The 27897-nt window shown below is 42.3% G+C and overlaps 1 protein-coding gene across 7 annotated transcripts in view; it reads left to right on the forward strand.

Annotated features, from left to right (window-relative positions):
• The window catches only part of PLB1 (phospholipase B1), a 188027-nt gene that overhangs the window by 113422 nt on the left and 46708 nt on the right, over window positions 1-27897 (forward strand). For all 7 annotated transcript variants that reach the window (XM_061624944.1, XM_061624951.1, XM_061624949.1 and 4 more), the window contains 9 exons: window positions 1796-1904; window positions 9236-9287; window positions 9435-9515; window positions 10537-10602; window positions 15499-15599; window positions 17090-17171; window positions 19351-19455; window positions 26037-26132; window positions 26736-26807. In XM_061624944.1, the coding sequence (XP_061480928.1) occupies window positions 1796-1904; window positions 9236-9287; window positions 9435-9515; window positions 10537-10602; window positions 15499-15599; window positions 17090-17171; window positions 19351-19455; window positions 26037-26132; window positions 26736-26807 (764 nt within the window). The remainder of the gene's footprint in view (window positions 1-1795; window positions 1905-9235; window positions 9288-9434; window positions 9516-10536; window positions 10603-15498; window positions 15600-17089; window positions 17172-19350; window positions 19456-26036; window positions 26133-26735; window positions 26808-27897) is intronic.

Below are 27897 nucleotides of genomic sequence, written 5' to 3' on the forward strand. Positions count from 1 at the left end.
GAAATGCTCTCATGCAGTTGTTGCCAGATCAACATGGATAGCAAGTCCATCATATTCCTTTAGGTACTGTTTGCTGACTCAGGAAGCATTTTGGTCAAACAAATATATTATGTCTTGGGGATGTAAGAAGGCAGCAATTTTTGTTCTGGCCTGTATTCGTCACAGTCAGCACTGTTTCCATTCCATTGCAGTTCAATTTCTGCCAAATACTACGTTGTTTGTCTCTCTGTCTGCTGTTATGTACCTTATGTAACTTACCTTCATTTCAATGTAAAGGACACATCAAAACAAAAACACATTACATTTATTATGTATCATTTGTGTGGACTTAAAGAAAATCCAGCAACAACAATGTGAAGAAATATCCAATCGTATTTACTTGACTGATTTCTCTTCTTTGTAAGTTATGTTCTTATGTACTTGTCAGAATGAATGACAAGAATAATCAGAATTATGACCATGTAAACTGCAGTAATTTCTGCTTCTTTTTCTGTTTTTGTTGAAATTATCTGACATCTGTACATGACTTCAGTAGCATCCAGGGCTGGGTACAAACTATTTTTTGTGTTATCATCCTGCATCTTGTATCTTCAAACTCTCCTGGGACCATTAATGATAAGGCTGGGAGGTATAGTTAATAAATTATGATAAGCAGTTCTGACCCCTGTTGACATCTCCCAACACTTGCCCTGCTTTGTCATCTTGCAGTATGCTCCAGCCATCCAACCAAAGGCTTTTCAGGTCCCTAGCTCCCCATCATTTCATGTTCCACCCATATATTTCCAGCTTGGTTGTTCATTTACTAGAATAATTTATATCCCACTCAAGGTGGCTAACAATGTTTTAAAAAACAACAATAAAACAATAATCAATAAACAATTACAATTATTGAAAACTAAAACTATGAAAGGCAATATAGTAGATAGTTAAAATAAAACACTAACTTAAAAAAAATCCTAAACAAGACAATCTTCATCGTACAGCAGAAGCTAAAAAGAGAGGTGGGCAGAGAGTTCCACAGATGAGGTGCTGCCACAGAAAAGGCCCTCTCACAGAAAAGAGTGCAGGGCTGTGGCACTGCAGGAATCTGAGGCAACTGCGGTATCCTCACCTTACGCTCCTTCCTTTGGGCATCCCATGTTCTGCTCCCAATGGGCACATGTTCCACTCTAAGATATTTAGGGGAAACGCTAAAGCTCAGAAGGACATGCTTTGTATGCAAAAGGTCTCAGATTCAATCTCCAGCACCTCCAGGGAGGGATGAGAAAGAGTCCTGCATTATTTATTTATTATTTTATTTATACCCTGCCCTTCCTTCCAGCAGGAGACCAGGGCAGCAAACAGAAACACTAAAAACAATTTAAAATAAAAAGACCTTAAAATACATTAAAACAAAACACATGAAACCCTGGAGAGCTGCTCCCAGTCAGTGTACACAATACTGAACTGGGGACAGACCAATCATCTGTCTCTATATAAGGAAGTTTCCCATGTTCTAATTCACCTTTAGTGAAACTTTTCAGGAAACGGTGTGATGATGGCATGATGCCTTACCACTGTATTCCTGGAAAGTTGTTAACTCTCTGAGACCCATGTAATATGGGTCAACATGTTTGCTTCATGACCCTATTGTACAATGCCTGGTGTATGTATTATATGTATAACAGTGCTGACACTATTAAGAGACCCAACAAAGTGAGTTGATACCACAGCAGCCACTTTCTGTTGGTAATTGTGAATTTTTCATTTCCCATTGGTCCTTGCATTTCTCTTCATGGTTTTCTTTTTCTTTCAGATATCCTTTGTGAGTTCAATGCTAACCTCACAGGATACTCAACTGGCACAGGTAGCCTAAGTGAGCCAACTGCCTTTCTCAACCAGGCACTTCCAAGCGCGCAGGCTGAGTATGTCTTTCTACAATGTAGTTGGATGGGAAAGTTGTTCAGTACAAGGGCCACATGCCCTTGAGGGCAATCTTCCAGAGGTGACAAACTAGTGGTAGGTGTGGCCAGTGGCAAAAGTAAGCAAAGCAATGGATGTGATTCTGACTTTTGTGTGGGTGGAATGTAGGCTACTGTACTGAGCAAGGTAAGGTATTTCTGTACATACACAGACCTCTCCATTCTCCATCCAGGCATTATCACAGTTCAAGGACACATTCCACCAGGCAAATGCACTCAAAGAGGGTAAGAAGCAAGCCTCGTGAGAGATGTGGCCGGGGTGAGAGGGGATGTGGCCTGGGGAAGGGGCATGGCCTGCCAAAGGTCCCAAGGACAGGACAGAGTCCTGAAGGGCTGCATTTAGCCCCTGGATCTGAAGTTTATTTATTTTATTTACTTATTATTTATTTGTTACCGCCTTCCTTTCACCATGGAACCCAAGGCAGCATACATGTGGTTCCCAGGCAGTCTCCCATCCAAGCACTGACCAGACCCAGACCTGCTTAGCTTCAGCAAGGTGGTAGCCTCATGTGCCTTCAAACCATAGCCTGGGACCAGGTTCCTTGTTCTTGTTTGACACACACACACATGCAACCACAGTGGGATATACTAGTGTCTACTTACTGTGCTGAAGAAGGCCTTTTGCCCTAGAACTGGGAGGGAACCAAAGGATAAACTAAGGGCCTTTCCAGACCACTAAAATAAGCTATCAGACTGTATCCATAATGGTAAACACATACTAGTCTGCAGCAATGACTTGTCCAATCCTTCCATAGTGAATAGGGGGATGCCTTCCTAAGGTATGCTGGTGTGATTTCTTCTGGAAAATAGGGCTCAGTAAGCATTCTGGTGTTGACTGTCCTTGCAGGTAGAAGGAAAGAATTAACACCTTCCCCCCAATAACAAAGCCACTGAAAGAAAAATCTAGTACGTTGATTAAAGATTCCAACAATATGGCGTAAGAGGGTAGCCATGCTGATTTTTGAAACTTTTGAAAAATTAACATGGAATATGCTAATATGGCACACTGAAGCAGGACACAGCTCCCAAGGATCTTTTTTAAAATACACTGTTTTTTATTTAAAAGTTTATAAAAAGACAGGTATGGTAGGATGGGGTTAATGTATATAATCACTGGCGATATCATGAGCACTAGCCAATAGGGAACTATGCCTCCACCACCCTTCCCAGTGGGACTGCTGCCTGGCAGACGTGCCTCCTGCAGGACCAGGTCCCAGGTACCCAGCCAGCTGTGACTAATTTCCATCACCTGTCCCTCTTTGGAGGGATACATAAGCCGGCTGGCTGAGGTGGCCTGGGAGACCCAGTGCCTGCAGGAAGAAGGAGAACATCGCCACCCAGGGAAGGAGAGCCTGCTGTTGCTGCTGCTGTTGGAACACCACCTCCACCACCCTTCCCAGTGGGACTGCTGCCTGGCAGACGTGCCTCCTGCAGGACCAGGTCCCAGGTACCCAGCCACTTGTGACTAATTTCCATCACCTGTCCCTCTTTGGAGGGATACATAAGCCGGCTGGCTGAGGTGGCCTGGGAGACCCAGTACCTGCAGGAAGAAGGAGAACATCGCCACCCAGGGAAGGAGAGCCTGCTGTTGCTGCTGCTGCTGTTGGAACACCACCTCCACCACCCTTCCCAGTGGGACTGCTGCCTGGCAGACATGCCTCCTGCAGGACCAGGTCCCAGGTACCCAGCCAGCTGTGACTAATTTCCATCACCTGTCCCTCTTTGGAGGGATACATAAGCCGGCTGGCTGAGGTGGCCTGGGAGACCCAGTGCCTGCAGGAAGAAGGAGAACATCGCCACCCAGGGAAGGAGAGCCTGCTGTTGCTGCTGCTGTTGGAACACCACCTCCACCACCCTTCCCAGTGGGACTGCTGCCTGGCAGACGTGCCTCCTGCAGGACCAGGTCCCAGGTACCCAGCCACTTGTGACTAATTTCCATCACCTGTCCCTCTTTGGAGGGATACATAAGCCGGCTGGCTGAGGTGGCCTGGGAGACCCAGTGCCTGCAGGAAGAAGGAGAACATCGCCACCCAGGGAAGGAGAGCCTGCTGTTGCTGCTGCTGCTGTTGGAACACCACCTCCACCACCCTTCCCAGTGGGACTGCTGCCTGGCAGACGTGCCTCCTGCAGGACCAGGTCCCAGGTACCCAGCCAGCTGTGACTAATTTCCATCACCTGTCCCTCTTTGGAGGGATACATAAGCCGGCTGGCTGAGGTGGCTTGGGTTTTTGTCTTTTGTTTTTGTTTCTTTTTCTTTTGGGTGCCATTGGTTTTAGCTATGGGTGGGTTCGGTTTTGTTTTATATTGTAGTTCTTGGGTTTTTATGTAGTTTGTATGTTGTATTTTACTTTATCTTGTACGCCGCCTAGAGTGGCCGCTTGTGCGGCCAGATAGGCGGCCTAGAAATAAAATTTATTTATTATTATTATTTGCACTGTCAAATTCCAAAGTGCAGATAGTAGCAACAATGAGCACTCAAATTGCTGAATAGCCATTCATTTTTCTGACAATAAGATTTTGCAGTTTGAGCACAAGGAAAATGAGATATATCTGCCACAGAAGTGCTACCTTGAGGCATATCATCAGACTGCCATACAACAATTGAATAACATTGCACTGTAATCTGATTTATATGCAAAGCCCAATAGACAGGATATCCAAAATTATGCAGGATTTGTCCTCCTCCTTGGTGGTAACACTTTGGATTATTTTTTCTTCTTTCTCCAAGGTATCAAATATTTGGAGGCACTGGAACAGGCATAGTTACAGGTGCCACACTACCACATATGACTCTTCCTGCACTTTGTAAGAAATCATTCTTCTAGTGTGGCAGCACCTACTGTTTGGAACTCCCTGCCTGTTGACATCAGGCAGGTGCCATCACTGTATTCATTTCAGTGCCTGCTTAAATATTTTTTTTGTTTAGGCAAGCCTATCCAGAAACATAGATGTTGATTTTTTAAAATCTTTTTAGTTAGCAGCTGTTTTAATGGTTTAAATGTTTTTAATTATTTGTTTTTAACCATTTTATTGATATTTTTTCTTTTAAAAATGTAAAGAGCTTAGAGGTCTTTACATTCATGCAGTATATAAACGTTGTTAAATAAAATAACTAAAACTGAAGCTGGGATATCAGGTAGTAGGTGTTCTGGTGTGTTTGTGCAGGTGTGCATGTGTATGCTATGAGTAGTTACTTTAAAGTTTCACATGAATGTTTTAGATTTCCAGATGTATCTGGAAAGGATTTTCCACCAGATCAGTTGCTATCTGTTTCACAAGCTAGGAAGTTTTAACTAGAGAGTTTTGGTATTCCTTCAGATTTCAGAAGGGCACTGTTGGCATAGATGAATTGAATCCCTCAGTCTAACTAGGCCTGGATCAAAAAGAAGTGGATCCTCAGTTTTATCCAGCAACATTGTGTTGAAATTATTCTGTAAAAACATGGAGGAAGTTACTTTCATAGATGCCTCCTGGCTTTCCTAATATTTATTCATATGGGAAAGATTTAGCACAGTGAGAGAAGGCAGGTTGCTCCCTTTTCCATCAGTCCCATTTGTTGTCTTCATGTACTCAGATACTATAGTGATGTCCCTGAACTCTCAAAGACACACATTAAAAGTTACTTCTACCACATTTTATTTACAGCACAGATAACATAAACTTGTACGGTTCTTGGATTTCCATACAGCAGTGGAAGGAAGAAAGGGATTATCTTGCCTAATTTAGCTATGTATCTCTGCTGATATGAAGCCATTTTTCAAATAATGTAAATCAAAGACAAGAACCCAAGGAACCATTTGAAATTTCATACCATCTCTAATCTTGGGGAAGACATGGAACATGGAACAGAGTTCCAACTCATATCTGAGCCCTGGGGCTTCCTAAAACGCCAGACATTTCCATGCCTTTACTGTTTTCATTGATGTTAGGGCACTTCCATATAATTGCTTCCATCAGCAACTATAGAGTGAATGCGGGGGAAAATAACTCAAGGAAGAAGTCATTTTAGCTTGAAGTGTTGTGGCTGTTTTGTTCCTGGCTTTAATCAAGGTTTTGAAAGGAAAGCTGAAACTATTCACTTCTTTCCTTTTTGCATTTCACTAAAGGACCCCAGCAGAAGTTATCATCTCTGCTTAGGGTGACCACTTGCACATCGCCAAAAGGGGAGAAATGTATAATAAAAAAGGGAGGACAAAGAAAGAGAACCCATTTGGATAAACATTGCATTTGATATTTTACATATGCATATTTTACATATATCATCCCTTGGATGATAAGGGAGTCAAAGGTGTACTAAAGAACGATAAGGAGATTGCAGAGAAGCTAAATGAATTCTTTGCATCTGTCTTCACAGTGGAAGATATAGGGCAGATCCCTGAACCTGAACTAACATTTGCAGGAAGGGATTCTGAGGAACTAAGACAAATAGTGGTAACGAGAGAGGAAGTTCTAAGCTTAATGGACAATATAAAAACTGACAAATCACCGGGCCCGGATGGCATCCACCCGAGAGTTCTCAAAGAACTCAAAGGTGAAATTGCTGATCTGCTAACTAAAATATGTAACTTGTCCCTTGGGTCCTCCTCCGTCCCTGAGGACTGGAAAGTGGCAAATGTAACGCCAATCTTCAAAAAGGGATCCAGAGGGGATCCCGGAAATTACAGGCCAGTTAGCTTAACTTCTGTCCCTGGAAAACTGGTAGCAAGTATTATTAAAGCTAGATTAACTAAGCACATAGAAGAACAAGCCTTGCTGAAGCAGAGCCAGCATGGCTTCTGCAAGGGAAAGTCCTGTCTCAGTAACCTATTAGAATTCTTTGAGAGTGTCAACAAGCATATAGATAGAGGTGATCCAGTGGACATAGTGTACTTAGACTTTCAAAAAGCGTTTGACAAGGTACCTCACCAAAGGCTTCTGAGGAAGCTTAGCAGTCATGGAATAAGAGGAGAGGTCCTCTTGTGGATAAGGAATTGGTTAAGAAGCAGAAAGCAGAGAGTAGGAATAAACGGACAGTTCTCCCAATGGAGGGCTGTAGAAAGTGGAGTCCCTCAAGGATCGGTATTGGGACCTGTACTTTTCAACTTGTTCATTAATGACCTAGAATTAGGAGTGAGCAGTGAAGTGGCCAAGTTTGCTGATGACACTAAATTGTTCAGGGTTGTTAAAACAAAAAGGGATTGCGAAGAGCTCCAAAAAGACCTCTCCAAACTGAGTGAATGGGCGGAAAAATGGCAAATGCAATTCAATATAAACAAGTGTAAAATTATGCATATTGGAGCAAAAAATCTGAATTTCACATATACGCTCATGGGGTCTGAACTGGCGGTGACCGACCAGGAGAGAGACCTCGGGGTTGTAGTGGACAGCACAATGAAAATGTCGACCCAGTGTGCGGCAGCTGTGAAAAAGGCAAATTCCATGCTAGCGATAATTAGGAAAGGTATTGAAAATAAAACAGCCGATATCATAATGCCGTTGTATAAATCTATGGTGCGGCCGCATTTGGAATACTGTGTACAGTTCTGGTCGCCTCATCTCAAAAGGATATTATAGAGTTGGAAAAGGTTCAGAAGAGGGCAACCAGAATGATCAAGGGGATGGAGCGACTCCCTTACGAGGAAAGGTTGCAGCATTTGGGGCTTTTTAGTTTAGAGAAAAGGCGGGTCAGAGGAGACATGATAGAAGTGTATAAAATTATGCATGGCATTGAGAAAGTGGACAGAGAAAAGTTCTTCTCCCTCTCTCATAATACTAGAACTCGTGGACATTCCAAGAAACTGAATGTTGGAAGATTCAGGACAGACAAAAGGAAGTACTTCTTTACTCAGCGCATAGTTAAACTATGGAATTTACTTCCACAAGATGCAGTAATGGCCACCAGCTTGGATGGCTTTAAAAGAAGATTAGACAAGTTCATGGAGGACAGGGCTATCAATGGCTACTAGCCATGATGGCTGTGCTCTGCCACCCTAGTCAGAGGCAGCATGCTTCTGAAAACCAGTTGCCGGAAGCCTCAGGAGGGGAGAGTGTTCTTGCACTCGGGTCCTGCTTGCGGGCTTCCCCCAGGCACCTGGTTGGCCACTATGAGAACAGGATGCTGGACTAGATGGGCCACTGGCCTGATCCAGCAGGCTCTTCTTATGTTCTTATGTGCAAATTTAGAAATGATTATTGGAATTTAAATAGAAATGCAATACATCTCCCTACAGAGGGGAATACTATGACCAGGAAACCTATGTACCTGCTAAGGCTGCTGTCCAGATGCTAACTGTTCATCAAGGCTGTTGCTCTTCCTTCTTACAGTTCTTTATCTTTGAAGTGGACATGGTCCAGACAGCCCTTCAAACAGGGCAAATGGAGGACTGCCCTCAGACACATGGCCATCCTATCTCTGCTATGACGTCTGTATGTTTCAAAAAGATGTGCACAAAATGGGGAGAGAAATACTGCCTGACTCTGCACTTTACCTTGAAAAGAACAGAGTCTTGGTCAGATATTCACAGTATACATATCCATTCAGCCTGATCAACCTTGATGGCTTTCGGTTCCCTTGCTGTCAGAAATGACTCATCAAACACTTTCATGGATGAATCACTACCTTAATTTTTTCCTTGGCTCTATTTTCCTGATCCAGTTGTAAACGAAGACAAAGATTTAAAAGTGCTCCTGTGAGTCTAAGGAAATCTAAACTTGTTCCATTTTTGCCAATGATTTAATAGGGCCACATTCACCCAATACAGTTATTCCATTGTTATTCCACTTTAAACAGTCATGGCTTCCCCCAAAGAGTCCAGGGAAGTATAGTTTGTTGATGGTGCAGAGAGTTGTTAGGAGAGCCCTATCCCCCAAAGAATCCTGGGAAGTATAGTTTATTGATGATGCAGATGATGCAGTTGTTATTCGCCTCACAGACCTGCAATTTGCAGAGTTCCCCGAGAAGAGGTATTGATTGTTAAACCACTTTGAGAATTGTAGCTCTTTGTGAAGAATGGGAATCTCCTCTCAGCACCCTTAACAAACTACAGTTCCCATGATTCTTTGGGGGAAGCCATGACAGTTTAAAATGGAATAATAGTGGAATAAATTATGGTGTGAATGTGGCCTAGGTCAGATTGGGCAAGTAATGTACCCTGTTTGGGACTGCAGTCCTCTGTTGATAAAATGGGAATGTCCACTTCTTACTCTACAGACCTGTTTTTAAAAGATGAATCTATAGATGTATTCAGGCATCAAATATACATCCATTTTAATTTACCGTTTGCCCTCTTTCCTAGGGACTTACCAGACCAAGTAAAGCACCTTGTGAAATTAATGAAAAATGACTCGGTAGGTTGACAACATTCAAGAAACTTGTTTACTTGTCACAGTATGAAGGGTCACAGATAATTGCTTCGTGTAGGCTGACAACCATGCATTATATACCAGCATAGATAAGCCAGAAATGACACATCTGTTTTCCTTTTGTTTACCTAGAGAATAAATTTTGACACGGACTGGAAGGTCATAACTGTATTCATTGGAGTCCATGATCTGTGCAACTATTGCAAAGACATTGTGAGTTATGGGGATGTTCTCAAAGCTCTGTGATGCTGGATGAAAGTCAAAATTATGGTTTCCAGGGACTTGTTGAAGACTTTCCTTCATGATTACACAAGATAAAAAACCATGGCTGAAGAGTTTAATGCATCCTGGATGACATGGTTGGAGGTTCTGGCCATTAGCAGTGCTAGATAAAGTTTTTATGCTGCCTGAAGTATCATCCTGGGTAAGAAAATGACTTCAGGTGGAAGCTTGGGTAGAGATCAATTCCACTTCTGGCCATATTTTGTTGGTGATTTTTAAGAGCACAAGTTGCTAAACTCCTCACTTCATGCAGTTCTTTTGGGCTACTTAATATTGCAAAAGCCCTAGACTAGCCATTCAGAGAAAAAATTTGGGCAGCAGCCTGCCATTGCCGCCCAACCTGAGTGTCAGACTACTAGACCAAGGAAGTTCTCATTTTAGGGAGTCCTCACAGCTCCTTTGAAGTTGAAGATATAGCTTCAGGTATCAAAGCAACTCTTGGCATGCTGGTATTGGTTAAAGGTTGTTAGGAAAAGAGAGTGGCCCACTTCATTTCCTTGAACACTAGAGAGTTCCAGGTGTGACTGTCTTGTAGGATTTGTTTCCTGGTAATGAAAGAAAGCATTGGAAAGTTAATAGTGTCTTTGCTTGCTTACAAATATATAGGCAGAGCATACCGGAAATTTAAAAATGTTGTAACATGGCACAGATAGGGAAGTTTCTAGCCATCAAGGTGCCAGATTGTGCAGGTGCCAGATTATGCAAAAACATAGTAATTGGCCTGTTCATAATAATCAAGACATCCAGGCTCATAACACCATGTTTTCTCCTTCCATTGCAATCCTTAATTAGGATACACAATTTCACCAGTATCCTGATTTAGCTACATCATGTATTCCAGTAAAGGAGTGAGTTGCAGGATTAATCCATGTCATTATAAATCATAACAGGTACAGATGTTCTGGTCACTTAGGTCCAGTAACCCTCTCTTTCTATATCCTACTTGTATTAGAATCACTATTCAGCTGTAAACTTTTCAAGTCACGTTCAGGAAGCCCTTGACCTTCTTCATGCCGAGGTAGGTGGTGGATACGTGGAGAGCATCTTTTCATCTTAGGGTGTAGCTACATAATCACTCAAAACAGCACAGCCATATTTAGGAGATTTTCAGACCACCACTTGGTCTGAGGCTGAGTACATCATTTATTTCATACCGTCTACTCAGCTTCAACTGAGATCACATCTTGCCACATCCATGGGGATGCCCCAGCACTTAAATGATATTATTTTATTTCTGGAAAAATGCAATTCTCTACACAGTCCCAAGAAGAAGATAGGTAGGCTGTGTTACACATTGCTAGTCATGTCACATTCAACAACCAACAGGGGCTTGTGGCATTTGTGTAAACACATCCCAAATACTTCAAGGCAAGTTTGGAGGTCCATACTTAACCACTAGTCAGGTGGTTGTACTCCAGTTAGGGATGGGGGTTAAATTCAGCTGACATTTAAAGCCTAATCTATCAAATCTGCACTGTCTGAAACACAGCCATCTCTAAAAAATTCACACAAATTTTGTGTTGCAGTTCTCCAGCTGACCAATATTTACAAAAATGCATGTATTAGGAGAAAGTGTGCATAACAATGAATCTATTCATGAAAATAGCATATAAAATTGCATTATATTAGGAAAATTTTCTTCCAAAAATGTGTACTTTAGTCAAAACTGCATACAAAAATGTGCATACAAAAATTCACATTAAAATTCTGAAGAATTTTACTGAGGATTTTTTTCAAATTGCAACTTGCTACAGAAATGTGGAGAACTGAATTTAAAATTTTAAAAATGAGAAACTGAGAACCAAAATTGACAGATCCTTCCATCCCTGAGGCCAGTAGACTCCCTTCTTTGAGGGATGAGTGCCCCCTTTCTCAGTACATCATCTAGCTTTCTTAACAAATGGAATAAACATTCAGGCATTCAACCTGCATGCGATCAGAATTGTGCTGCGGAAAGAGTGGGGCGTGTTCATTGGTCCCTCCATTATTTCCCCATCGCTTTGCTCCATTGCACTTCACATACCAGAGGGGGTGACTTCTGGTGTGGAGAAACTGCTCTGCTCATGGAGGATCCCTGTATGACTTAGAAACTTGCAGGGTTTGAAACAGATGCATGAAGCAGGTTCCCCTCTCCAGAGGTTATCCCTGCCAGCGAGTTATAGAGCTGAGCATCAGGAAAGCAGTGAAAAAGGCAGGGCCACAGAGCACCTCCATCCCCTCCTTCGTGCAGTTCTAATCACATGGTGGTGAAAGCCTGAACAGGGCTAATGACTTCTTCCCTGTCCCCATCAAAACCACATTTTTTGCAGCAGGCTATTCACCACAATCTTCCCTGTCTTATAGTGTAGTCTATTGTGCCTGGAAAAGTTGTCACCTTATAGTGGATTGTGGGATTACCCTTGAAGGATAACATGCACTTAGTGTTCTGTGCTTGATATCATGGGGAAGCCCTGAGCTACTTGTTTATTTAAAGTGTTTACAAGCCACACTTTTAATAGAAATACGTCAAGGAGGCTTACAAAATACAAAGACACAATAAAAATTTAAAAACCAAAATAATTAAAAACAATAAAAACAGCAATAAATACCGCATTGGTTGGAGAGAAATTCATGTTACAAAGCCCTGTCTAAAAAGTTCAGTTTCCAAGAGGGGCCTGAAAGAAGGGAGAGATGGTTCTTGCCAAACCTCTATTAGTAGGGAGTTCTCCAGGGCAGGGCCTGCCACACTAAAGGCTTGGTCCCTGATAGAGGCAACTGAACCTCAGGGGTGTAGAGAACCACCAAAAGTGCTCCATCTCTGTGATCGAGATAGAATATACAGAGTTGGCGGTCCTTATGAAGCTATGGTATGAAACTCTCCAAAGTAGGGTTGCCAGGTCGGAACCATCCAAAAACCTGAGAAAATGGGGGCGGGCCCTGGTGACATCATGGGGTGGGCCCTGGTGACATCACAAGGCGGGCCCTAGTGACATCACGGGGTGGGCCCTAGTGACATCATTAAACATGACACATTGTATCAACCACAGTTGCTTGGAGCATACCATTCAAAAAAAAATTCTCTGATTGGAGATTAAAATAGAAATCTTACCTAAAATAGGGTGTTCCTCAGTCCATCTGAAGTGACAAGGTCATTCTTTCTCACAAGCTTATGGTGATGCAAAACGGAAATGGACTGCCTTCAAGTTGATCCCAGATAGGGTCTTCATGGTAAGCAGTATTCAGACAGAGGTGGTTTACTATTGCCTTCCTCTGAGGCTGAGAGGCAGTGACTGGCCCAAGGTCACCCAGGGAGCTTCATGGCTGTGTGAGGATTCGAACCCTGGTCTGCCAGGTCACAGTTCAACGCCTTTAGGGAACATTTAATCTAGTTTACTTGCTTCTGGCAAGAAGGGTTTACGTGCCCTCAGGCCAGGCCATTATTGGAAGAAAGGAGCTTAGTGTTGCAGAGATGTTAGATGGGAGCACAGATGGATGCCCTTGAAGGCAACAACTGTAAACATGCTTATTAAGGAACTAAGCCCCATAGAACTCAATAGGACTTACTTCTGAGTAGATATGGTTGCAGCCATGTTAAACAAATTAAACCAGAACTATCACTAGAAGCTAAAATGATGAAACTGAGGTTATCATACTTTGGACACATCATGAGAAGACGTGATTCATTAGAAAAGACAACAATGCTGGGAAAGCCCATCTGGCTGGTTGTCCAGTCACACTTTTTGTGGGTTGAGCTCTATTACTCATCATTTATAAGCTGGGTATCTTGAAGAGAAGCAAACTGCTTCACTGTCAGATTTTATCATTTTGTCCCTCACGCCAAAATCTCATGTACTGAGAATGCTTCATGGCTATCTTGGCTTGTGCTCCTCTATTGTAATTTGTGATTTTGCTAACAACAACAGCTGCAAATCTGTTTTACTTAAGTAAATCTACATTTACTTAAGACATATGTTTGTTGTTCATTGGGTGAAGGCTGAGTAAACTGCTACATCAGACAATAATTTGCATTAATTAAATTATTTTGTAGAACCCAAACTTTCTTGTAGGCCTGTAGGAGTTTCATAGGCACTAATGCAAGGGCCTAGTGGTAATCCAGCCCTGCACACAAGTATCCCACAATGCTGCTGGAGGAACCCTGTTGGATCAGAGTAAAGGCCCTTCATATCAGAAGCTATATGCCTCTGTGTACCATTTGCTGGGAATCACAAGTGGGGGCAGCGCTGCTGCACTCGGGTCCTGCTTGTGGGCTTCCCACAGGCATCTAGGTGGTCACTGTGCAAACAAGATGCTGGACTAAATGGGCCTTTGGCTGATTCAGCAGGGCTCTCCTTATGTTCTTCAAACCCAGCATCCTGTGTCCACCGCATCCTGTAAGCTCACAACCAGACAGCAAGGCGATAGACCAGGGATTTGCAAACTCACCACCACCACTACTTGAACATTACTGAGGGTCTTGGCAGACCACTTACTGACTTTTTTGCCTGCTGAAGCAATTGAATAGTTTTTAATTGCATCAAGATGAAACGTCTTATAAAAGATTATACAAAATAAGAATAATCTTTTATAATGCTTGGGAAAATAGCAGGGAGTAGAAAAAGAGGAAGACCAAACAAGACATGGGTTGATTCCATAAAGGAAGCCATATGATTCCATAAAGGCATGCCTACCAAGATCCTGCTGTGCGTGTTTCTTGGCTGTTCTGGACCTCGTCCCGGCTATCTACAGCAAGATAAAGGTGGAGGGACAGGCACATCAGCGCTGAGAATTGTTCAGCCCACAGCCGCCCCCCTCTCTCTGAGGTTATGCAGCCCATCTCTCTCTCTGCCCCCCCTCTGAGGTTATGCAGCCCATCTCCCTGGGGTTTGCCTGGCTGCCTGCCTGGGGCCTGGCTGCCTGGGGCCTGGCTGCCTGGGGTCTGCCTGCCTGCCTGCAGCCTGCCTGCCTGCCTGGGGTCTGCCTGCCTGCCTGCCTGCCTGGGGTCTGCCTGCCTGCCTGCCTGCCTGGGGCCTGCCTGCCTGCCTGGGGCCTGCCTGCCTGCCTGGGGTCTGCCTGCCTGCCTGGGGCTTGCCTGCCTGCCTGGGGTCTGCCTGCCTGGGGCCTGCCTGCCTGCCTGGGGCCTGCCTGCCTGCCTGGGGTCTGCCTGCCTGCCTGGGGCCTGCCTGCCTGGGACTTGCCTGCCTAGGGTCTGCCTGGGGTCTGCCTGCCTGCCCCCCACTTTCTCTCTCTCTCTCTCTCTCACTCACTCACGAACCGGCCTCCAACCTGCTCCTCATGAAAAGCAGCCTTCTCATCCCGAGCTGATTCAAACGACAAGGTGCTCTAGCGGCCGCGATGGAGACTGCAGGGCACCGCCTCAACTCCTCCTCCTGTCTCTCCAGAAAGGGCGGGAAGGCGGCCAGCCACAGCCTTCACGCATGCGTGTGTCAATCACATATGCGTGCCTGAGGGGGCCAATGAAAAGCCGGAGATCCACCAGTTTAAATGAAGTATTGCCAGAGGCCGGAGACGGCCCCCTTTTGCTGGAGACTCCGGCAGAAAACCGGAGACCTGGCAACCCTACTCCAAAGGGATGTTTGAGCAACTATAGAATGGCATCCAACAAGCATGCATGCAAAGCCACATGAGAGCCACATGCTTGAATGAATAACATAATGTGACTGAGTGGGGGGGGGTTGTGTCACTATATCACTAATTATGGTCACCAGCTGTACTCAGTAGGTGACCATGACAACATTAATAGTCACTGTCTAGCCTTTCTGGGATGGTGTGAAAGGGGTAGGGATGTAGGGGAAAATTGGGTCAAACAAGATGAAGAATGAATCAGGCTTCATAGATGCTTTTGACAGAGATAAAAAAAGACAAGCTCTGTATTTCATATGCTGTTGTCTATATAACTGAGATCTTTTCTCATCAGGTGCCTAAAGCTTTGGTTAATCTGGTGGAGGTAATGGACCTTCTTCCCTTGAGGCAGCTGTTTCTGGATAGCAGATTGCCATGCCCTACACATCTAGCAGAGTAAGGCAACTTTGGTCTCTTCTTGTATCCAAGCCATTCAATTATATTAAGGTCATTTGACATCACATCCACACCATACATTTAAAGCATATGGCTTCCCCCAAAGAATCCTGGGAACAGACATTTTCCCCTCTCAGAGCTACAATTTCCAGCACCCTTAACAAACTACAGTTCCTAGAATTCTTTGGGAGAAAGCCATGTGCGTTAAATGTATGGTATGGATGGTCTGCAAGTGACCTGCTCACTGGAAGTTTTGTGAAAACCCAGTATATTGGTAGGGTGGTGACAGACAGCTTTACTCTAGCACAAGGAAAGGGTTTCAAGCAGAAGCATCTCCCAGACTGCAAATTCTTAATTGCCCAGAATGAGACAAAGTCCATGATGGCAGATACTTTCCAAAATGCTTTGTGTTAGACATTTTGAGAAAGCTAATTACAAGCCAGCAGGATCTGTCACAACAATCCATATGTGGTAGCCTCAATAAGTCATTGTGCAGGTTGTGTTTTCTTTACCAAGTCATGATTTATAAAAACAAAGCACAGATGTATCATATATAGATCATATTTTAGTCTGTCTTTGTTTCTTAGCATCTGATGAAATGGACCGTAATCCACAAGAGCATATGCCATGATAAATTTGTTAGTCTTTTAGGTGCTACAAGCCACTTTGTTGCTTTTTGCCACAACAGAATAATACAACAGAATATCCCTCTGGAAATCCTTCATTTCTTGTGATGGTAAAAGTGAAACAATAACATGGAAACAATAAAATTGTATGCAAGTAGAATCCCCTGCCATCTCTTGTCTATGATTTCTGTTGTATGTTTCCAAATCTGGTTTTCAGTGTCTTGAGCAATCTACAGCTTAATATTTATTTAGGTAATTTTTATACTGCTTCATATTTTAAAGAACATCTCTAAGCAATTTACAACCTTCTAAAAATATTACAAAAGTCAAGCACAAAAATACAGTAAAAACCCCACATTTTAGAGTAGCACAGATAACAATGAGGCAAGATATCCTTTTAAACATCAGTATAAACTGAACCACCTAACATATAGTAACAATAATGACTACTAGCAGATCTGAAATACAACAGAGACAGCCAGCCCACTCACCAAATATACAAGCATTTATTTATAGGCAGCACTCTCACTTCTGTCCTTTTTTTAAAAAAGACCTAAACACCATAGAGATTCTTCACACTGTTCACCAAACTCTGTTAAAATATCTTCTAGGCAGTATCATTGAAACTCTTATTTAGTAAAGGACCCAACTAGTAGTAAAAATGGGTAGGAATTGAATGTTCTGTAATTCCAGCAGCACATTTCATCTGCACCTACATCTATGACTAGGTTTATAGCACTGGCAAGTAAGTATCTAGTTGGGCTCCCTAGTTAGGGGAACTAGATATATGCCTCTTGGATATTTCAGTAGTCTTTTGCTTCATCTATACATGCTGTTCTCCCCACCCTTTAATGTCATATGTAGAGATCATTGTAGCTGTGTTCTCCCCATTCGAGAAGGCTTATCAGAGCTGGTGATGATAAAGGAAGCAATCCAAGCCTATCAGGTATATCTGCAAAGAAACAATACTGCCGTTTTGTGTGTTGCCTCATATCTTTGTATAACTATTGCTGCACTGTATCACTGTGTATGCAAAGATCATGATATCTTGGTCTTCTTGAACATCCTGTGACATAACTTAAACCTACCATACACTACAAACAAAAAGTATCTAAATGTCGCAAGAGAACTCTGCCAACTCTACATAATTTGTTATAATCTGAGCCATATATATTATGTGTGGTGTTTCTACACTGCATGTTATAGATTGTGCATTGGCACTGAAATTAGCTTCTTGACAGCATCCTGGTTCATACATACTGCTATACCATCGTTTATTAAACTATTATTTGTTAAACCATGGATTAGTGTTATGTGTGAATCTTGCCCTTAATTGTGGTTTGCTTACTACCCACAAACATAATCTGAAACTATGGTTTGTTCTTGGCTTATGAACCTTGCTTTGTTTTAACTATGGCTTGGTGTTGTGTGTGAACCCAGCACCCTTCCTTAACCATGGTTTGTTCGACCACCACCGCTACCCAGTCACCAAACTACAAAGGCACAAGGCAAGAACACCTGAAAAAGCAACCATATGTTGGAGAAACAAGCCATGGTTTGTTTGATTGTCTGTGGAACAACTCCTTATTAACTTGGCTTAAACAAATCTTAGCAATATGTGCAAACTAGGCCACTCTCAGCTTTCATTTAAAATTAAAAATCAAGGTGAGGAGAAATATTCAAAGACTTAGGCAGTACAGAAGCTTTGCAATGTTTCCACTGAAAACAGACAAAATGTACAAGCAGAGTTTATAAATCTTTGCTTCTGATTTATGTGTTCAGCAGTAGGGATGGGAGAGAAATTAGATTCAGTTCACATTTAAAGGTAAACCTAAATAGTATGCACTTTCCTAAAATACAAGAACCAAAATGCAGCCATCCTTTGAAATTCACGATTCACCAAATTTTGCGATGGAGTTCTCTAACCAAACAGTGTCTACAAAAATGTGTAAGGGAAAGTGTGCATAAAAATAAAAAAGAAGTAAATAAATAATAATTTGAATTTATGCCCTGCTGTTCCTCCCAAAGAAGTCCAAGGCAGCAAGCACATCATGACAAAACAACTCTTTAAAAAGCATTCTGAAAACAGTTAAAAGCATTCTAAAGTCTGTTAAAAACATTCAACCAGTGATTGCAGGGTTGCCAAGAACAATGCTGGATAACAATCCAATGGATAACCATCAAACCACCCTGGTTGCCATCAGATGTCTGGATAAACAGGAACATTTTTAAATTCCTCCTGAAAATCAATAAAAAGGGAAAACAGCATACAAAAATGCATTGTATTAGAGGAAATTGTTTGCAAAAATGTGTACATGAGTCAAAACTACATACAAAATGTATTTATAAGAATTTCACACTAAAATGTTGACAAATTTTCATGAAGACTTTAAAAAAAAAAGTCTTACATTGCTGCAGAAATGTGGAGAGCTGAATTTGAGATTGGAAAAATGAGAAACTGAGAGAACCAAAGTGGTCTGTTCAGGACATAAGGATTTGTCTTTTGATATTGGTCCTACTCTCTACATCTCCATGGACTCTACTTCCCTTCTGTGCTGCTAAGGTAGAAAAAGCAAGATAAACCCAGTTGGAAGCTTCTCAGTGTAGAAATCCAATCCTCCCACTCACAGGCTTCTGACCAGACACCTCCAAAGAATACCTGGCAAAATGGGAGGAGCAAGACAAATGCAGTTAGAGGCTCAAGTGGGCCCAATTCAATCCTGCAAAAGTCAAATATAGCACAAGAGAATAAATAATGCAACAGAAGCAATTGTGTGTGTGCTCACATGCACGTGCCTAGATATAGATTTGCATGGCCTACATAACCTGGATGTAGCTCCTTGGTTCAGAATTTTGGAGGGTATCTTTTGCACACAGTAGTCTAGCCGTGATCATAATCAATACCTAGAAGTCATAAACAATAAGTAATCTTAGACTATCTAGCTTCCTAGGCCAAATTAGAGGTTTTGCAGTACAAAAACCTGAAGGAGTTGCTGGGTACTCTTGGATTAAGGATCAGAATGCATGTTTGCTGTCGCTACCAGTTAATGTGAGCAGCAGCAAAGGTGAACTCTCCCTGAGCCCGCCAAATATGCTGGGGAATTACCTTTATTTTTCTTCCACAGAGCAGCCTACAAAAACTAGTGGAGAGTGGCAGGTATGACACCCAAGAAGATTTTACAGTAGTACTGCAGCCTTTCCTCCGAAGCATTGTGTTACCTCGTCTACAGGTGGGTCCTGGCTGGATGTCTGCCTGCTTATCTACTGAAACCCCTGCAATCTTTCTTAGGACATTCTGTGGGATTTTGAAGTTTTCTGTGTAAGACTACTGTGATTGAGTCTCAAGACTCTCAGGGCTGCTCCAGACAACCTGCCTATTCAGCTTTCATCCTCATTTGCTTACATCAAGCTTACATGGTGGATAGACTGTTTCCACTCTTACTGAGCACTCATTCAGTTTTCAGGGTGGTTGTAACAATGAGCATTCATCCTGCATTCTTCCTGATCTGCTTGTAGGGTGCTTACATGTCTTCCTGTTAATCATTAATTCACCCGATACTTTCCAATGCATTTTGAAACCACAAGTCCATTTTTTTAAAAAAGTGGATTTGTTGTATTAGGGCAAGAGAGCACTTTAATCCACTTTAATTGTGCAAACCTAAAGCTCCAGGATGCACTTCAATCCCTCCCACAAAATAATGATAGGCCCCATCTGCACTATACTTTTAAAGCAATATCATACCACTTTAAACAGGTATGGCTTCCCCCAAAGAATCCTGGGAACTGTGGTGTTAAGAGTGTTGAGAGTTGTTAGGAGACTCAATTCCCAGTGTGCGTTAACAGTCAATCCCTCTTCCCAGGAAGCTCTGGGAATTGTAGCTGTGTGAGCGGGAAACAGGGGTTTCCTAACAGCTCTCAGAACCCTTAACAAACTGCAGTTCCCAGGATTCTTTGTGGGAAGTGAGGACTGTTTAAAGTCCTATGATACTGCTTTAAATGTATACTGCAAAGGGAACCCAAGTCTGCTTTGGCCTTAAAGAACAGCTTAGCCTATGAAGACTTACCTTTACTTAGCTAATTATAAGAACTTCCTGCACAGCAGCCAGCTATATGATGAGAGCTCACAGAACACTCAGAACCAATGACCCAGAATTCCATATAAGACAACATTAAGAAATAATTGAATAGTTAATATATGTAATGGATTTCATTCCTGCTATTTTTCAGTATTTGTGAACAGATGTTCCCAGTATGGATTCCCAGTATCCTTTACTTTACATGCATTTCTTGATTTTTTCCCCCTGTGATTCTGAACATATTTACCAAAGTACAAAGCAAAAAAAGAAGCTTTGATAGCTAAATAAATATGTAGAAAAAAACACCTGTCATGTAATAAAAGCCTGTTTTAGAAATTAGAACTGACATGACCAGGACCTGCTAAAATCATAGATGAAGGCTGAGTATTCACTTTCATTGACAACTGCTTTGTTTTTCACTCTTACAGAAACACCAACAAGGTTATATCAACTTGGAATATTTTGATTGAGTTCAGCAATTTACATTTTTGCATTATGTAACAATTTGCCAGTTTACACAGTTTGTTCTTTTGAAATTTATAAATGTGACCAAACGTTTTGTTGTACATCCTTTGAATTCATATTTCACAGTTCTTTTAGGCTTGAAGTAACTGTTATTTAAAATGTTGATGCTTCAAGAAGTTAAGAGAAACTATTGTCAGAGCAAAAAATTGATTGACCTGGAAGAGCTCACATTAAATTTTAAAGAATCCCACACAGACAATGAAACCACCACCACCATCCCATTGACTTCAATGGACTACTGGGTGCTACAGAATGCAGTCAGTCAGACTGGCATGGTTTCAGTCCAGACCCAAACACTGCAACATTTCCATTGGGTTCACATCACTGCTTATATTGAGTGTGACCAAAAACCTGTCCAAGAATAACTATAAATTCTTCAGGATATCCTATTTTCAGGATCCCCCAAAGAGTTGGGTTTTGGGGATTGTATCTTCATAGAAATGTAGAGTTGGAAGGGGCCTATAAGGCCATTGAGTCCAACCCCCTGTTCAATGCAGGGATCCAAATTAAAGCATGCCTGACAGGTGGCTGTCCAGCTGCCTCTTGAATGCCTCCAGTGTTGGAGAGCCCACCACCACCCTAGGTAATTGGTTCCATTGTCGTACCGCCCTAACAATTAGGAAGTTTTTCCTGATGTTCAGTTGAAATCTGGCTTCCTGTAACTTGAGCCCATTAGTCCGTGCCTGCACACCAGGACATAAGAACATAAGAACATAAGAAGAGCCTGCTGGATCAGGCCAGTGGCCCATCTAGTCCAGCATCCCGTTCTCACAGTGGCCAACCAGGTGCCTGGGGGAAGCCCGCAAGCAGGACCCGAGTGCAAGAACACTCTCCCCTCCTGAGGCTTCCGGCAACTGGTTTTCAGAAGCATGCTGCCTCTGACTAGGGTGGCAGAGCACAGCCATCATGGCTAGTAGCCATTGATAGCCCTGTCCTCCATGAATTTGTCTAATCTTCTTTTAAAGCCATCCAAGCTGGTGGCCATTACTGCATCTTGTGGGAGCAAATTCCATAGTTTAACTATGCGCTGAGTAAAGAAGTACTTCCTTTTGTCTGTCCTGAATCTTCCAACATTCAGCTTCTTGGAATGTCCACGAGTTCTAGTATTATGAGAGAGGGAGAAGAACTTTTCTCTATCCACTTTCTCAATGCCATGCATAATTTTATACACTTCTATCATGTCTCCTCTGACCCGCCTTTTCTCTAAACTAAAAAGCCCCAAATGCTGCAACCTTTCCTCGTAAGGGAGTCGCTCCATCCCCTTGATCATTCTGGTTGCCCTCTTCTGAACCTTTTCCAACTCTATAATATCCTTTTTGAGATGAGGCGACCAGAACTGTACACAGTATTCCAAATGCGTCCGCACCATAGATTTATACAACGGCATTATGATATCGGCTGTTTTATTTTCAATACCTTTCCTAATTATCGCTAGCATGGAATTTGCCTTTTTCACAGCTGCCGCACACTGGGTCGACATTTTCATTGTGCTGTCCACTACAACCCCGAGGTCTCTCTCCTGGTCGGTCACCGCCAGTTCAGACCCCATGAGCGTATATGTGAAATTAAGATTTTTTGCTCCAATATGCATAATTTTACACTTGTTTATATTGAATTGCATTTGCCATTTTTCTGCCCATTCACTCAGTTTGGAGAGGTCTTTTTGGAGCTCTTCGCAATCCCTTTTTGTTTTAACAACCCTGAACAATTTAGTGTCGTCAGCAAACTTGGCCACTTCACTGCTCACTCCTAATTCTAGGTCATGAATGAACAAGTTGAAAAGTACAGGTCCCAATACCGATCCTTGAGGGACTCCACTTTCTACAGCCCTCCATTGGGAGAACTGTCCGTTTATTCCTACTCTCTGCTTTCTGCTTCTTAACCAATTCCTTATCCACAAGAGGACCTCTCCTCTTATTCCATGACTGCTAAGCTTCCTCAGAAGCCTTTGGTGAGGTACCTTGTCAAACGCTTTTTGAAAGTCTAAGTACACTATGTCCACTGGATCACCTCTATCTATATGCTTGTTGACACTCTCAAAGAATTCTAATAGGTTACTGAGACAGGACTTTCCCTTGCAGAAGCCATGCTGGCTCTGCTTCAGCAAGGCTTGTTCTTCTATGTGCTTAGTTAATCTAGCTTTAATAATACTTTCTACCAGTTTTCCAGGGACAGAAGTTAAGCTAACTGGCCTGTAATTTCCGAGATCCCCTCTGGATCCCTTTTTGAAGATTGGCGTTACATTTGCCACTTTCCAGTCCTCAGGCACGGAGGAGGACCCGAGGGACAAGTTACATATTTTAGTTAGCAGATCAGCAATTTCACCTTTGAGTTCTTTGAGAACTCTCGGGTGGATGCCATCCGGGCCCGGTGATTTGTCAGTTTTTATATTGTCCATTAAGCTTAGAACTTCCTCTCTCGTTACCACTATTTGTCTTAGTTCCTCAGAATCCCTTCCTGCAAATGTTAGTTCAGGTTCAGGGATCTGCCCTATATCTTCCACTGCGAAGACAGATGCAAATTGAGAAGAGATCCTGGCCCTCATCTGTGTGCCTACCTTTCAAGTACTCGAACAGTGCTATTGTATCTCCTCTCAGTCTTCTCTTTTCAGGGCTAAATATGCCCAGTTCTTTCAGCCTCTCCTTATAGGGCTTTGTTTCCAGTCCCTTGATCATCCTTACTGCCCTCCTCTGAAACCTTTTGAGTTTGTTTGCATCCTTCCTAAAGTGTGGTGTCCAGAACTGGACACATTATTCAAGATGAGGCCTAATCAGTGCCTAATAGAAGGAGGACTAATAGTCACACAATTTGGAAACTACACTTCTGTTAATGCAGCCAAAAATAGCATTTGCCTTTTTTGCAGCCATATCATACTGTTGACTCATATTCAGGTTGTGATCAACAATTCCAAGATCCTTCTTGCATGTAGTATTGCTGAATCAAGTGTACCCCATCTTATAACTTTGCATTTGGTTTCTTTTTCCTAGGTGTAGAACTTTGCACTTATCGCTGTTAAAAATTCATTCTGTTGTTTTCAGCCCAATGCTCCAGCATATCAAGATCGCTTTGAATATTGTTTCTGTCTTCCAAGGTATTAGCTATACCTCTCAATTTGATATCATCTGCAAATTTGATAATCATTCCCTGCACCTCCTCATCCAAGTCATTAATAAAAATGTTGAAGAGCACTGGGCCCAGGACCAAGCCCTGCAGTACCCCACTTGTTACCTCCCCCCAGTTTGAGAAGGAACCATTGATAAGTACTCTTTGAGTACAATTCTGGAGCCAACTGTGGATCCACCTGATAGTTGTTCCATCCAGCCCACATTTAGCTAGCTTGCTAATCAGAATATCATGGGGCACTTTGTCAAAAGCTTTGCTGAAGTCAAGATATATTATGTCCACAGTATTCCCACAGTCTACTAGAGAGGGTACCTGATCAAAAATTGAGTTAAGATTAGTCTGGCAAGATTTGTTCTTTATAAATCCATATTGGCTTCTAGTAATCAGTGCCCTGTTTTCAAGGTGCTTGCAGATTGGCCGCTTTATAATCTGCTCCAGAATTTTTCCAGGGATCAATGTCAGGCTGACTGGTCTGTACTTCAGGTTCCTCCTTTTTGCGGTTTTTGAAGATAGGGACAACATTAATCCTTCAGTCATCCGGCACTTCATCCATCCTCTACGATTTTGCAAAGATAATAGATGGTGGTTACAAGAGCTCTTCAGCCAGTTCCTTCAATACTCTAGGATGCAGTTCATCGGCCCCTGGAGATTTGAACTCATTGAAAGTGATTAGGTCTTCCTTGACCAATTGTCTATCAGTTTCAAGCTGCAATCCTGCCCCTTCAACTTTATGTTTCTCAGGAGGGCCACAGACCCTCTTTTGGGAGAGGACTGAGTCAAAGTAGGAACTGAGCACTTCTGCCTTTTCTTTGTCATCTGCTATCGTTTTGCCATCCTCACTGAGTAGCTATACCACCATTTCTTTTCTCTTTCTTTTACTATGGATGCACCTGAAGAAAGCTTTTTTGTTGCTTTTGGCATCTCTCACTAACCTCAGCTCATTCTCAGCTTTAGCCTTCCTGACGCCATCCCTGCAATTCCATGCTGCCTGTCTGTACTCAGGAATTGTACTCAAATCGTACGCAAAGAGTGCTTATCAATGGTTCCTTCTCAAACTAGGTGGAAGTAACGAGTGGGGTACCAAAGGGCTTGGTCCTGAGCCCAGTGCTCTTCAACATTTTTATTAATGACTTGGATGAGGAGGTACAGACCATGCTTATCAAATTTGCAGATGATACAAAATTGGGAGGCACAGCTAATACCATGGAAGACAGAAACAAAATTCAAAGGGACCTTGATAGGCTGCAGCATTGGGCTGAAAACAAGAGAATGAAATTCAACAGGGATAAATGCAAAGTTCTACACCTAGGAAAAAGAAACCAAATGCACAGTTATAAGATGGGGGATACTTGGCTCAGCAATACAACATGTGAGAAGGATCTTGGAATTGCTGTTGATTACAAGACGAATATGAGCCAACAGTGTGATGTGGCTGCAAAAAAGGCAAATGCTATATTAGGCTGCATTAACAGAAGTAGTTTCCAAATCATGTGAAGTATTAGTTCCCCTCTATTCAGCACTAATTAGGCCTCCTCTTGAGTACTTTGTCCAGTTCTGGTCTCCGCACTTCAAGAAGGATGCAGACAAACTGGAACAGGTTCAGAGGAGAGCAACAAGGATGATCAGGGGACTGGAAACAAAGCCCTATAAGGAGAGACTGAAAGAACTGGGCATGTTTAGCCTGGAGAAGAGAAGACTAAGGGAGAAGACTATAGGATGATAGCACTCTTCAAGTACTTGAAAGGTTGTCACACACAGGAGGACCGGGATCTCTTCTCGATCGTCCCAGAGTGCAGGACACAGAATAATGGGCTCAAGCTGCAGGAAGCCAGATTTCGACTGAAAATCAGGAAAAACTTCCCAACTGTTAGAGCCATACGACAATGGAACCAATTATCTAGAGAGGTAGTGGGCTCTCCAACACTGGAGGCCTTCAAAAGGCAGCTGGACAGCCATCTGTCAGGAAAGCTTTGATGTGGATTCCTGCATTGAGCAGGGGGTTGGACTTGATGGCCTTACAGGCTTCTTCCAACTCTACTATTCTATGATTCTATGAAATGACAACAGATGCTTTCTTCTTTTTTCAGGATGGGCATCCTGATATCTCCTTCTTTGCACCTGATTGTTTTCATCTGAGTCAAAAATCACATTCCCAGCTTTCTGGGGCCCTCTGGAACAATATGGTAGGACATCAACTGGAATATAAGAATTTTGCTAACGTGTCTGCGCTAACTTATTTGGACAGTGTATATGTTCCTAGTGACAAAGGCTTTTATTCCTCTTTTAATTTCTTGTAGCACCCTTGACTACATGAAAACAGTAAGTTTGTAAAGTGCCTTGAGGATCAAATTATGCAATAAATGCACCATAGTATTTCTTAATTAAAAAGGTAAAGGTGTCCCCGCACTTATAGTGCGAGTTGTTTCCTACTGTTAGGGTGACATCTTGTGATGTTTACAAGGCAGACCGTATATATGGGGTGGGATTGCCAATTCCATCCCCGGCCTTTCTTTACCCCCCAGCATATGCCGGGTACTCATTTTACCGACCACGGATGGATGGAAGGCTGAGTGGACCTTGACCCCTTTTACCGGAGATTCGACTTCCTCCTTCCGTTGGAATCAAACTGCAGCCGTGAGCAGAGCTTCAACTGCGTTACCACCGCTTACCACTCTGCGCCACAGAGGATCTTTCATTTCTTAATTACTAGTATGAATAACAAGGATTTAAAAAGAGAAACACATAATGTTTCATAATACATGTTTTTTGTTTGTTTTGTTTTCCAGCTTCAACCTTTAGGAGAAAAATCTGTTTCCTTCAGCTTTATGGATAATATAACCTTGAGCTGTCCAACTCTGGTAAACATTGTACCATCTTCCAGTGAAACAGTTTTGTAGGAATAAATAGTTTGGATATCTAAGTAAGGGCTGAAATTCTTAGAAATATAGGTACCAGCAGTTTAACACTCAAAGGAATATGAACAGCTCACACTTCAATAGGCGCATGGCTTCTTAAATTATCACCCATAATTAGTAAATTAGCCATCTGTCAGGAATGTTTTGATTCGTATTCCTGCATTGAGCAGGGGGTTGGACTTGATGTCCTTATAGGCCCCTTCCAACTCCACTATTCTATGATTCTGTGAAAATTTTCAAGGATGCTACAGTATTGCCTAGCTCCTCTTTGGGCCAAATCAGCACAATGCACCATTAAGTTCTTCTCTCAGGCCCCATTGAGGTGAATGAGAACTGTGCCCAAATGTTCCTGCGTAGTTCCCATTCATTTCATGAATGAGTACTTCCTGTTGCATTGTGCCCCAGGTAAGAATAAGGAAGAAATTTGATTCATTTCATATTTAAAGCCAAATCTATCAAATTCTCTTTTTCCTAAACAATATGAGAAGCAAAACACAGCCACCCTTTGAAATTCACACTTATCTGAATTTTGTGATGCAGTTTTCCAATTAATTTTTACCAAAATGCATATATTAGAAGAAAGTGGGCATAAAAACTAATACTATATATTAGTTAAAATAATATTCAAAGATGCATTATATTAGGAGAAATTGCTTGCAAATGTGCTCATTTGTAAAAACTGCATTTATTAGAAGAAATAAGGATAAAAATGTTGAAGAATTTGCATGAGGATTTTATTTTTTGGAGGGAAAATGCATAAATGGCTGGAGAACTGAATTTAAGATTGGAAAATATGAGAAACTGAGAGAGCCAAAATTGACAGATCCTTCCATCTAGCCCCAGATCAAGATTAATTCTGAGTTTTCGTTTTGAAGCAGTTGGTTTGCATGCCAGTTGCAGGCAGCTGTTGTTCTCAACTAATTTAAAATCAAGCCTACTTTATTTATTTTGTGCCAGTATTGCACTACATGTAAATTGCTATGCAATGCCGTTCTGCCAGACTGTTACCAACTCATTAGTACTGATAGTTATT

Source organism: Rhineura floridana, chromosome 4 (genome assembly GCF_030035675.1).
Source record: "Rhineura floridana isolate rRhiFlo1 chromosome 4, rRhiFlo1.hap2, whole genome shotgun sequence".
Lineage (NCBI taxonomy): Eukaryota > Metazoa > Chordata > Lepidosauria > Squamata > Rhineuridae > Rhineura > Rhineura floridana.